Source organism: Gracilinanus agilis, chromosome 6 (genome assembly GCF_016433145.1).
Source record: "Gracilinanus agilis isolate LMUSP501 chromosome 6, AgileGrace, whole genome shotgun sequence".
Lineage (NCBI taxonomy): Eukaryota > Metazoa > Chordata > Mammalia > Didelphimorphia > Didelphidae > Gracilinanus > Gracilinanus agilis.
In genome coordinates, this window is record NC_058135.1 from 209,524,584 (window position 1) to 209,538,181 (window position 13,598).

At 41.1% G+C, this 13,598-nt stretch overlaps 2 protein-coding genes across 3 annotated transcripts in view; one reads left to right on the top strand and one right to left on the bottom strand.

The window, feature by feature from the left end:
- WDR1 (WD repeat domain 1) overlaps positions 1 to 13,598 on the top strand; it is a 308,269-nt gene that overhangs the window by 24,099 nt on the left and 270,572 nt on the right. The window lies entirely within an intron of this gene.
- LOC123251974 (serine/threonine-protein kinase PRP4 homolog) lies at positions 3,526 to 6,519 on the bottom strand. The gene has a single exon (XM_044681314.1). The coding sequence runs from the start codon at positions 6,511 to 6,513 to the stop codon at positions 3,526 to 3,528; it is 2,988 nt and encodes a 995-aa protein (XP_044537249.1). The 5' UTR covers positions 6,514 to 6,519.

Genomic DNA, 13,598 nt, shown 5'->3' on the forward strand with positions numbered 1-13,598 from the left:
CCAGTTCCAGACGGCAACTGCCCCCACAGGAAGTTCACTAACTTACTTAAAGAGATCGTGTCTTTCATCACTTCCTGTGGTCCACCTCTAATTCAAATGGACAAATGACAGTTTCTACATTGATTTGGACTGCCCAAAGGGCAGTCCCTTATTCTTGATTTGTTACTTATTGTCACGTGTGGGTAACTCGTCTCCCCTCCCCACTAAGGGAGGTTAGGGTGACATCATTAGCACGCCTGGGTTGAGTATATTTTTGACTATTAATGGGCTGGAGCTAATTCGATTTACACACCTTGAAGGCTGAGTAGAAAGGCATGGATTAAGGGCATTTTTTGTGAAGATGAGATCTAATAGCAGGCCCCCATAGACATGGAGGACAGTCCTCTCAGCCTCTTTTTTATTTTTTTTTTTAATTTTTAAAGCTATCTTTTATTAATTTTGTTTTTTATATTCTTGGAACACATATAGTAGCCAGTGACGATGGTCTCAAAGTCCTGGATCCTGAGAGCACTTTGGGACAGCCGTGTCCTGTGTCCAAGACCTCTGCTCACCAGCCTCCACTTATCCTGCATCATCACGGGCCTTTGTGCCCAGCTCTCCCCAGAGGCTGACCAGCTTTTGCAGTAAATAGGGCTTGGTGGTGTTTCAGAGCTTCCTCCCTCTCTGCCAGCAGATGCTGGATGAGCTCAGCCAAAGAGACTCTCGGGTCTATCAGCTGGACTTTCAAAGATGGGAGGCTCTTTCACCTCTTGGATTTCTGAGAGATGTTCAGGGCAAAAATGTAAAGATTCCTCGGGTACTTCTAGTAAAATAGAACCATCTGGAGCACCTCTTATTGTTGCTTTTGGTTTACACGATAGGTGTTTTCCCAGAAGATTTGTGGAGACCCGGGCATTCATGGAAACCACCACCAAGTCCTATGACAGAAGCTGGTCACACCCTGTCTTGATGCTCACATTTGGTTCTATAGAAGGCCAATTCCAGGTCCTTTTCAGTAGAGAGAACATCTGGAGAAGACTGGGGCTGGCCACACCACCATTTCAATTTGATCAAAGGACGAGTTTCTGTAATCTTAGCATCAATTTCAAGCTAAACGTATAGAAGCTAATTTCATTCTTAGAATTTGCTCTTGGGCTGATGTTTTTTGTTGTTCAGTTGTTTCATTCCACTCCTAATTGTTGTGACCTCCTTTGGGATTTTCTTGGCAAAGCTACTGGAGTGATTTGTCATTTCCTTCTCCAGCTCATTTTACAGATGAGAAAATTGAGACAAATAGAATTAAGTGACTTTCCCAGGGTCACACAGCTATTAAGTATCTGAGGCTGGATTTGAACTTGAGGAAATTGAGTCTGACTTAAGGCTGAACTGTGTCACTCCCTGGGACACTCAATGCCCTTCAGGATCACTGTCCTTTCTCTGCTGGTGGAAATCTGTGTGATTCTTAAAGAGCTAAATTGAACAGTTTATTTTGTAAAATCTATTTTCTCCCTGTAGTGTGGACATGGGGGGAAGAAACAAGAAATTCTTAAAACTAATATTTGATCAATTTAAAAAGCTATAGGCAGGCACACATTGGTAAAGAAGCAGCCCATGAAAATGTACACTTCACTTAACCAACTATTGATTCCTGACATTCTTCCCTGGTCACATCTTTGCAATAATGATATGAGATCTTAAGGTGCAAAGATTGTCCTGAAAGTCTAGAAGTTTCCCTCATTTGTATAGTTTCAGTGATTGTCCCGTTCTCCAGAACAATTCTTTTGGTGATGTGGTAAAATGACTCTTGGCAGGATTAACACAGATAACGAACTCAATAATAGCTTTGGCAGTAGTTTGCTCCATTTTCCTCATAGCTTATGTCTTATTCAAATGGAAGACACCCCCCACCCCCAAATGCTCTGTTTTGGTTTTTTTCCACAAGTGGTGGCAGAAAGAATTCTCCAAGATTGGTGGGGTTTGCGGGAAGATATGTTTACAACAATTAAGGCTTTGCACCAATTGATGCCACTTTGTACTTTCATCTCCCTCTAATTACTAAAGAAGATCTTTTCTAAGTTAAGTCAAGGGTTTCATCAATCAGGAAAGTGTGTTCAAGCAGCAGAGCAATCATAAGATCATATACACCAGTTGGTAGGATATGTTGAAGCCCTCTAACTGACAGTGAAGACATCAGCTTCAGGTTCCCTCACTCTATTTCTCAAGCAAGACCTGGGCAAGATTCAGAGCATTTATGATCTCAATAAAGAGCTTTTAAATAAGAGTTCCTTTGACTTCTTAGCCATTTCCTTTGCGGTCTTCTTATAATCTCTAAAATTACACAATTCTTTTCTGGACAGAACCTGGAATTTCCTAGTTGTACAGGCAAGGTGTTTATCAGGAAAAAAAAAAGAAAAAAAAACTTGTTCAAGTTGTTAATGGAATATATTCTTTTTTTTTTTTTTTCAGTCTTGCTAAAGTTTGTGACACTGGCTAGCCTTAAGAGTCTGAGAACCTAGCATTCATTCTTATTATCTTCTTGGAGTGACTCTGCTCTTATTGGAGTCAACCCTCTTGGAGTTCACTCTGTACTAGTCTCTCCAGACTGCCTTCATGGCTTTTATAGAAGTTTCCTGTCCCCAGCCCTTTTCACAGGGCCAATCACAGCTTCCAAATTGTCTAGCCCTGCATTATCTGGCAATCAGGAACAAGAGTAGTATTTACACTACCTATGTGAAAGGGTTTATGGTAAGAGCAAGATAACATGAAAGTGCTTTGTGATCCTAAAATGATTAGTTATTGTCAATGTTTTAACTTCAACTTTGGCAAAGAGAATACACGATTGCCTTTTGATAAGTGTGAATTTAAAGAGAACCAAGAATTCCCTTTCACAGTCCCTTATTTGCCAGTTGTTCCAGTAAAATAATATCTTAAAACACCAGTGATGTTGATGGTTTAGTTTACCTTCAGTGTACTAAAGTTGTACACAGCCTTCTTTAAAAGAGGAAACCATCCCTGCAGGCAGGCTCAAGAAGAACCAGACCCCTTTCTGTACTAACTGCACCAAGGGCATGCTGCTATGTCCTGCACACACACACACACACACACACACACACACACACACACACACACACCTAGGAAAACGTGAATATAAACAACATTTATGCTGGCCTTTTCTTTTTCTTTTAAGACAAAAATGAAGCCAAGTCTGCTAAGAAACCAATCATCCACCCAGTATTACTGTTCATTTTATAACAGATATTTTTTTTCCTTTTGATGTGAACTACAACCATTTACATTAGCACTGTACTTGAGTGCAGTCTCAGCAATTAAAACAGTTCTACAGTGAAAATTTTCACCTACAACACAAACACATTTATTCTAACATTTCTAAAAGAAATATTAGCCTTGGTGTTAATTCACATATATCATGCTTCCTCAATTTGCAGGGGAAATATTTATAAGTTTGTATACATCAATAAATTGCAGTGAAAGTTCTTCAGTCTTTGTATTTGAATTATTCAAACCCTTTAAGATTCTTCATCTCATTTAAATTTTTTCCTGGATGAAGGCATGCTGTAGAGCCTGGTTGATGGTAATTCGTTTAGCTGGATCCAACATTAAGATCTGGTCCAACAAGTCCTTTAGCTGGTATACTTTTTTGTGTTGGTCTTGAGGAAGTCTCTGGCACCCAATCAAATCAGCCAAGAGGTCCTTGGTAGGATTAATGGTGCTCATGACAGTAACTTTCTCCCTTTCTGTTAGTTTATCTACTTCCTTGTACATAAAGTTGAGATTCTGATCAAAGTGTTGATCTTTGAACACACCTTTTCTTATCATCTTATTTGGCATTTTCCCTTTGAGGTCCATAACAAGTTTCAACATATGATTATTGGTTTTACCAGGAAATAATATTTTTCCAGTATAAAGTTCATATAGTGTGCAGCCTACAGACCACATATCTATACCATAGTCATAGCTTTTTCCTATAATAATTTCAGGAGCACGATAAAATCTACTGATGAGATAGGGTGTAATGTCATTATCTGCAACATGTGAAGCTGATCCAAAGTCACAAAGCTTTAGAATAGTTTTTGATTCATTAACCAAGATATTGTCTGGCTTGATATCAGCATGTAGGATATTGCACCTTTTAAGGAGTTTCAATGCCAAGAACAACTGCTGACTATAGGATCTTACAGCCTTAATGTGGAGACCAACATCCTTTCCATACCTTTTCAGTACCTCTCGTAAATTCATACTTAGAGGCTCAAACACAAGACAGAGATGTTGTTTATGGTAAAAGTGTTGGAAGAGCCGCAAACAATGAAATTTGTCATCAGGATCAGCAACATTAAGCTTTTTCAAAAATTCCAGTTCTTTTAAACCTGTTTTTTGCATAAACTCATTGTTCCTGATGATTTTCACTGCCACTTCCTGGTTTGCTCTTGCCATATCTCTGGCTCTCACTACATTACTGAAGACACCTTGTCCAGTATAGCCATACACATTGTACCGTTTGTCTAGGACTTCACCTATGTTAACACAGTAATAGCCTTCTGCATCAGTCCAATTATCCCTGAGGTTGGGATTCTCTTTGAAATCTTTTCCAGTGCCTGCAGCCGGAAGACGAGCACCATCAAAATATGCAGCAAACATAGCATCTGAGTCATTGAACATGTCAGGAGCCAATAGTTTCTTCTGAGTTGAACCATTATTTTGTTCAACTGTGATAAGATTGTGCTTGGCTTTTACAGAAACCTCAAATGTATCAACATTTTCCCTTTCATATTCTTTAACATCAGCAGGAACCCGTTCTAAAATGTCATCAGGAGAGGGTGAACGTGTTCGAGTGCAACTCTGAGGGCTGCTTTGCTCAGGTGGCTTAGACATATTAGTAACCTCAGCAAGGTATTTATATTTCTGAACAATTGCCTGTCTTTGGATTCTTCTCTGCTCTATTAGGGCTTCTTCATCTTCTTCTTCTTCAACATCAAAGTCTTCTAGGTTATCATCAGATGATGATTCTTGTTCAACTTTCATTCCTTCAGAAAGGGTTCCTTTAAATTTATCTTCCATTACTTTGCTTCTGCGCCTATGACCACTCCTTGATCGAGACCACCTAGGAAGTTGAGATCTACTCCGCCTACCTCTATCTCTTCTTCTTGGGGACCTGCTTCTCCTCCTTGGAGACTGGCTTCTCCTGAGTGGTGATTGAGATCTCCTGCGGATAGGAGACCTACTTGGTCTTTTTCTGGTTGGGGACCATCTGCTAATAGGACTGGCATATTTTGATCTCTTATGTCTGCTAAAAATATCATCTCTAGGATGTGTTCTTGGAGAAGAAAATCTCCTTTTTGGTTCTCTTTGTTTTCTTTCCACTGATTGACTCTTAGCTCTTGTACCAGGAGACAGAGTCTGAGATGGTGATTTACTTTGCTTGGATCTCTGATCATTAAATAGAGGGGACCTACTCCTTGATTTATCCCGCTGTTTTGGAGATAAACTTTTTCCTTTAGGAATACAATCTGGTCTTCTACTTGGTGACCTATTTTCTTTCCCAGAAGAAGCATCTTTAGAGGGAGCTTTAATTGGTTTCTTTTCTTTGTCAATCTCAGATCTTTTGGATTTTCTATCTTTGGATCTGCTTCTTAGTTTTATTGGAGGTTTGGATTTTTTCCCACAATCATGGCTTTTGCTTTCATTTCTAATTGGAGATTTCTTTCTATCTTTTGATTTATTTTTATCTTCTAATTTAATCTTACCCTCAGTAGGGGATTTGGCCTTTCTAATTTTCTTCTGAGATTGCCTTTTAAGTGTGGGAGATTTTGATTTTCTTGCTTGAGCTTGAGATTTGCTTCTTTTAGATGGACTCTTGGACTTTTTTCTTTCCTTAGATTTACTTCTGGTTGTCTTTTCTTTAACTCTTTCAATGCTTCCCTTGCTTTTCTTTTCATCAGATCTATGTCTAGACAGTTCTTTTGATCTGCTTTTGCTTTGTTTTTTTGAACTATTTTTGTCTACGAGTTCAAGTTTTCCCTTAGTGTTTGATGACCTAGCAGTTGATCTATTCCCATTTCTTGCCTTCTCATGTTTTTCTCCCTCTTCTTCGGAACCTGACTGGTAACCGGGTAATATTAGCCCCATTCCAGATTGCACTTTTTCTTCCATCAACTCATTATCAAGTTCGGCTTTAATCAAAGCTCTCAGTTGCTCCAAATCTTCCAGCAAAGCTAAGTCATAATTTTTAGATCTTTTTGCTGGAGGTGCCCCTTCTTTGTAAGAGGCATCAATAATGTCTTTTCGTTTAGGTTGCTTATGTTTATGTTTTTTGTCGTTGTCATCTTCTGAAGAATGTTTATGTTTCTTGTATTTGTTTCTATGTTTGTGCTTCTTTTTTTGGTGTCCAGGGTGCTTGTTTAGAGATTGGTCCTCCTCTAATAGTTCTCCATTTTCTTCATTTATGCTCTTTTCAGAATTATCTGCATCTTCCATTTCAGGCCCTTCCCTTGTTGGCTGAGACTCGAAGGTGGCCATTTTGAATTTCCCCTCAATGACAATCTTAAAAGGTGAAAGTTAAAGTTTTCCAAAAGGGGTCACCCTGAGGTACAGAAGAACTAAAGGAAGTACTCTGGGCCAAAGCAGACACAAATCCATCCAAACCTTAATGCCATTGATATGTTGTCCTAGACATGAGGATTAGGGGGTGCTGTAAGTATTAAAATTAACACTTTGGCTAAATATATGAATATTTAAAATCTTCTATTCATAAAGTAGAGAAATACAAAAAGGTAGAAAAGACATTAACCTATCTAACTAAATATTGTTCCAGTCCTTAGCTCAGCCAGGATTTGTTGACCTTCAATAAGAATTAAACTATCTGCCAAAGACAGGAACGGAAAATCAGCTATTCACTCACCCAAGATAATGACTAGAGCTGAAGGGAACTCCTGAGGCCCACTTTCTTTGAGACAATCTTCTTGAAGCCGAACTTCCTTCTTGGAGTGACTCTCTTCTTGGAGTTCACTCTCTACTAGTCTCTCCATAATGCCTTCATGGCTTTTATGGTGGTTTCCTGTCCCCACCCCTTTTCACAATGGCCAATCACAGCTTCCAAATTGTCTAGCCCTGCCCAGGGGGCAGTCTTTGTGGAAAATAGTTCTCACCTTCTGGAGGTGTGAATATTCATCAAAAGGGTTCACACTTTCTCAGGGTGTGAACAAGTTTCTGACTGTTGGTTAGCTGGCTTCTCACCTAATACTTGGTACCTGTTATTGCTGCTTTTAGTTTACCTAATAAGTCTTTTCCAAGAAGATTTTTGGGGACCCTGGCATTAATAGAAATTACCCCCAAGTCCTGTGGCAGAACTTGGTCAAACCTTGTCTTGATGCTCTCAAAATTTTTTTCTACATAAGGCCAATTCCAGCTCCTTTTTAGTAGAGAGAGGATCTGGAGAAGACTGTCTGGCTGCATGATGTCTGAGGGTGTCTCTGTCGACCTTTTTCAACTCCTCCTTCAGTGTTACAGGGCAGCCTACTTGTTGTGCAGGTCTACATATATATATATATATATATATATATTTTGCCCTGGGCATGAGAATTATTCTCCCAAGAGTTAATAATGGTCATTGCTCCTGTCAACAAGAGAGAGTCAAGTAATCTCTGGATTTGTGCCTCATTTTGGGGCGGGGGGGGGGGAGGTGCATTTGAGTATATTCAAATCATCCTGAAGCCTTCTATATATGTTCTTTCAACCTATACTCAAGTAATGATATTCTTAAGCTTACAGATAGTCTTCCCATATAAGAAGTCAGCAGTTTGACCTTATTTTATATCCATTATAATTGGTCTCTCATGGGTAACTTCTTATTTTTAGAGATCAAACTTTCAACTGGTTTGTGGTCTTTTCCTCAAGAATAGCTGAACGTCTTCAAATTTATTAACCTTCCATTTTTCCTTATATAATTCTATTCAGTTTTGTTGGGTAAGTTATTCTTTGTTGTAAACCCAGCTCTTTAGTGTTCTGAAATATCATATTCTATGTTTTTCTTCTATTGTTCACAGACTAAGTCTTGCTATCCTGACTATAGTTCCTTAGAATTTGAATTGTTTTTGTTCTCTTTACTTTTGTAGAATTTCCTCCTTTCCCTGCAAGCTTTGGGATTTAGCAATACTGTTCCATTAGTTTTCATCTTGGGATCCCTTTGAGAATATTGATGAAATAGATTCTTTCAATATCCATTTTAGCCCCAAGTTCTAAGACTTTGGGGCAATACTCCTTCATAACTTCTTGAAGCAGACTGTCTAGGGGAAGCTATGTGACTTGAGTGGTTAGAGAGGCAGGCCTGGAGACTGAAGTTGCTAAGTTCGAATTTGGCCTTAGAATACTTCCTAGTTGTGTGACCTTATGTAAGTCACTTAACTTCAGTTACCTAGCCCTTAATACTCTTCCCCCTTGGAATTAACACAGTTTTCATTTTAAGACAGGGGAAGGGTTTAGAAAATTATAATGTCTAAGCTTTTTTATTGTGACTTTCTCATAATCAAATATTATACTGTTCTCCTTGATCAGTTTTCAATGTCAGTTATTTTTGTAATAATAATTTTCATATTCTCTACATTTTCATTCTTAAGAATGTCTTAACAACATAAGAAATCATTAGCTTCTCTAGTCCAGTTCTGATTTTCAATGAATTATTTTCTTTTTGAAGTAAAGTAAATGATTAAAACTAAAACCAACTCCCACCCTGCATACCTGTCTGATATGTAATGTCTTGTTCCCCTTAAGTCTAACCACCGAACCAAACCACTAAGTCCTTTTAACTTTAGGGTAAAGTCCTGTTCCTTCCTGAGCACTGAACTGAAAACATGAGTCTATTCATAGGTATTAAAGTTTCAAAAATGTATTTAAACTCTACTCTGATTATGTTGCTTTGGAGCTCCTTGGCTGGGCTCCCTTAGCTAGCTAGGAATAAAGACTTCTCCGTGCTTATATTGCATTGTCTTTGTGTGTTCCTTCGGTGGTCATAGAAACGGACCCTAACATTTGGGGGCTTGTCCAGTGGATATAACCTTCTGAGGACCACCGGGACAGGAGAAGCTCTCTCCCAGATTTTGTGGCAACTTCCTAGAGTTGGGCAGTGTGTTTGTGAGCTGTGATTGCTTGTGTGATTGTGTGTTATGGGGGGAATTCGGGTTCTGGATGGACATATGACTTAGTGGACAGATTAATTACCGTGCCTTCTGGGCAAGATAGAAGGACGTCCTATGCCAAGTCCCCAAGCAAAAACCCGATTCCTCACCTGTTTCTGAGTGTTGTCCAACGATTATCACATTTCCTGTCTCCCGAGAAGGAACAGGTAGAGAAAGTCAGGAAGTGAATCAATTAAGAAGGGTGGGAAGGAAGTTGTCTAAAAGCTCAGAGACAAATATATGAAACTTCAGGGGGTTGGAGGCCCTCTTTCCCCCGGGAAATAAATAGGGGGAGATCAGAGTTTGAGTCTCTGGTGGAATTAGATTCCAGGAAGTCCAGGGTTTGATTCCCTGGCAGAACCCCTTGAAGCCCGTAGGGGACGTACAACAGGTGTGGGGAAAGTAATGAACACTGAGTCCTTTTAGAAGGACTTTAGGAAAAGTGGGTTGGAACCTTGAGCAAGCTCTAACCCCGAGTTGAATTTTGTTGTTTGTCTGTCTGTTCCTTGTATAATCTGTTGGTTAAAAATGGGCAAGAATCAATCAATTCCCTTGAATTTGGTCTTGAGCCATTATTCTGATTTTAAAATCCGTGCCCATAATTTGGGGGTGGAAGTGAAGCGAGGGAAATTGCAAACGTTTTGTAATACAGAATGGCCTACTTTTGGAGTTGGATGGCCTTGGGGAGGGACATGGGAAAAATCAGTCATTTTGGCTGTTAGAGACCGTGTCCTTCTCCCAGACCCAGAGGGACATTTGGATCAGTTACCATACATTTTAACTTCGCAGGATCTGGTCTTGGACTCCCCACTTTGGTTTCAGCTAATTACAGGGGTGTCCAACACCAGTAACGATCAACCAGCTCTTAATCAGGTTTTTTTTTTAAACCCTTGTACTTCGGTGTATTGTCTCATAGGTGGAAGATTGGTAAGGGTGGGCAATGGGGGTCAAGTGACTTGCCCAGGGTCACACAGCAGGGAAGTGGCTGAGGCTGGGTTTGAACCTAGGACCTCCTGTCTCTAGGCCTGACTCTCACTCCACTGAGCTACCCAGCTGCCCCTCTTAATCAGGTTTTGGTTGCACAAGCCTGCCAGCCCACAGGTTCCAACCCCAATAAGATTCAAAAACCACCCCCAGTTTTGCCTACTCCAGATGAGCCCCCACTGGATCCTCCCATCCCCCCACCACCATATGTATTGGGGTCCTCGTCTGCCCTTTATCCCCCTTTGCCTTCTCAAGGAAGGGATAATGAGGCAGAGGCTGTAGCCTCTTAGGTGGATTTTCCCTCCCCCCCTGCACACCATACTCAAGGCCGTGATCAGTGTGAACGCCATGCCCCTGGTACCGAAGCCCCTTCCTCTACTACTGCCCTTCCAGTTCGTACAGTTGGCCCCATGGTTCCGGGAGGCCCTTTAGTTCATCAATATTGGCCTTTTACTTCAAATGATCTTTATAATTGGAAACATCAAAATTCACCCTTCTCCGAGCAACCCCAGAAATTAATTGATTTGGCTGAGTCTATTTTTTTAACTCATAGTCCCAATTGGGATGATTGTCAACAACTCCTCCATACCCTTTTTACTTTCGGAGGAACAAGATCGCATTTATGCCAAAGGACACAAATTTGTCCTTGGTGATGATGGTCGGCCCACAGTAAATCCGACCCATCTTGCTGTTGTTTTTCCTGTTAACTGTCCAGACTGGGATTTCACTTCAGAGGGAGGTAGGGAGTATCTCTGAACCTACTGCTAGACTCTTTTGGCCGGGCTTCTAGCGGCCTGAAAGCCCACTAATTTGGCTAAAATTGAATCTATATGACAGGGCCCTGAGGAAACTCCAGCAGCATTTTTAGAGAGCCTACAGGAGGCATTTAGGATCTATTCCCCTTTGGACCCCACAGCACCTGCCAGTCAGATCACGGTTCTTTTGACTTTTGTAAATCAGGCAGCCCCAGATATTCGGAGAAAGATTCAGAAGCTGGATGACTTTATCAACCAGCCTTTCTCTGACCTTCTTAAAATAACTGAAAAGGTTTTTAATTCTCGGGAAACCCCAGAGGAGCAGGCAGAACAATTTTGACAGGAGGACCTTGAGTGTCAGTTACAGCTTAAGAGGGAGGAGGAAGAACGAGAAAAAAAAGAGACAGGAAGAATTGCAATCCCAAGAGGATAAATCTAGGAAACAGTTTTTAAAGTATCAGCAACAGACAACTCGTATTCTGGCAAAAGCCCTTGCTCAACCTGGGGTTCAGCCTGGAATCTCATCTGGCCCACCCTCAATCCTTTGTGGTTATCCCAGAGGATGCCCCAGAGCCTCAAGAGGCTCCTTTTATTGTGGTGACCCAAACCATTGGAAATGACAGTGCCCTCAGTTATGGCCACATCGCCCCCCATGGCAGGGACGTCCCTCCCCAGCACTTACTTTTGAAGGAGAAGATTGAAGGGGACAGGTCTCAGGTCCCTCCCCGAGTCCTGGGTAACAGCAAGTATTGAGGGGAAGTCACTTCCAATGTTGGTAGATATGGGTGCAGAACATTCTGTTCTGACAGCCCCCTTTGGGAAGCTGTCCTCTAAGTCATCTTCGGTCCAGGGTGTGGCTGGAGTTAACTGGTATCCCTGGACCAGCTCCTGTACTGTCAATTTAGGAACTCGACAAGTCACCCATTCCTTTTTGGTTATTCCAGACAGTGCTGCACCCCTTTTGGGGAGGGATTTGTTACATAAAATTGGGGCCCATATTCAGTTTACTGCAGGAAAAGTTATGGTTTCTGATGATTCGGGGACCCCCTTGCATGCCTTAGTTCCCTCCCTGCAAGATGAGTATAGACTTTTTTCTGAACCAATACCTGAGGGTATTTCCCCTCATGTTTGTCCCTGGGTGGAAAAATTCCCTACTGTTTGGGCAGAGCGGTCCCGAGTGGGCCTCGCCATCAATCAAGCCCCTATTGTGATAACCCTAAAGAGTGGGATTCTACCAGTACGAGTCAAACAATATCCTATGTTCTTAGAGGCAAGGAAGGGTATTCAACCCCATATTGCCCGTCTCTTAAAAGCTGGGATTTTAATACCCTGTCAGTCCCCATGGAATACTCCTCTGTTGCCTGTTAAGAAACCTGGGGGAACAGATTATAGACCAGTCCAAGACCTCAGGGAAGTTAATAAGTGCATTGAGGATATACACCCTACTGTCCCCAACCCGTATACACTTTTGAGTAATATCCATCCTTCCCTGATTTGGTATACTACTCTGGACACAAAAGATGCTTTTTTACACTTCCTCTTGCACCCATTAGTTAACCTATTTTTGCTTTTGAATGGTTTTCCTCTGATATCCATTCTATAATTTAACTCACTTGGACGTGCCTGCCACAAGGCCTCAAACTTAGCCCGTCTCTCTTTAGTGAGGCCTTGGCTAGAGATTTGCAACAATTCCGTGAGCAAAATCCTGAGGTCACTCTTTTACAGTATGTTGATGACCTCCTCATTGCTACTCTGACTTGACTCTTGGCAGGATTGACACAGATAACAACTCAATAATAGCTTTGGCAGTAGTTTGCTCCATTTTCCTCATAGCTTATGTCTTATTCAAATGGAAAGCACTCCCCCACCCCCAAATGCTCTGTTTTGGTTTTTCTCCACAAATGGTGGCAGAAAGAATTCTCCAAGATTGGTGGGGTTTGCGGGAAGATATGTTTACAACAATTAAGGCTTTGCACCAATTCGATGCCACTTTGTACTTTCATTTCCCTCTAATTACTAAAGAAGATATTTTCTAAGTTAAGTCAAGGGTTTCATTGTTAGGGGCCAGAGCCTCAAGATAAAATCAGCTATTCTCTTGGGAGACAGACTGTTAGGAGCCAGAACATCAAGATAAAATTAGCTACCCTCTTGAGAGGCGATATTGATCATGGACCCGATCATGCATAGGTAGCAATAATTAAAAAACCACCTCAAGGACTTTCTTTTCGCATTCCTTTCCCTTTAGTAATTGCTGACCCCCTTCTGCCCTCAACCTATATATTCTTGTCATAGGCCTGCAATAAACGAGCCTTGCTCCATTAGACTCCCTTGTCTTCTTGAGTGCTTGGTCTCTCTTCTTTCTCCCTATGGTCTTTCAGGTGGCTGTTTTACGGACCCCACTGTTGTAACCGGCTGGTTCCCAGACATTTCATCAATCAGGAAAGTGTGTTCAAGCAGCAGAGCAATCATGAGATCATATAGACCAGTTGTTAGGATATGTTGAAGCCCTCTAACTGACAGTGAAGACATCGGCTTCAGGTTCCCTCACTCTATTTCTCAAGCAAGACCTGGGCAAGATTCAGAGCATTTATGATCTCAATAAAGAGCTTTTCAATAAGAGTTCCTTGGACTTCTTAGCCATTTCCTTTGCAGTCCTCTTATAACCTCTAAAATTACACAATTCTTTTCTGGA

Excerpts from the sequence above, each read along its gene's own strand:
- LOC123251974 (XM_044681314.1), bottom strand. The coding sequence starts at position 6,513 with ATGGCCACCTTCGAGTCTCAGCCAACAAGGGAAGGGCCTGAAATGGAA.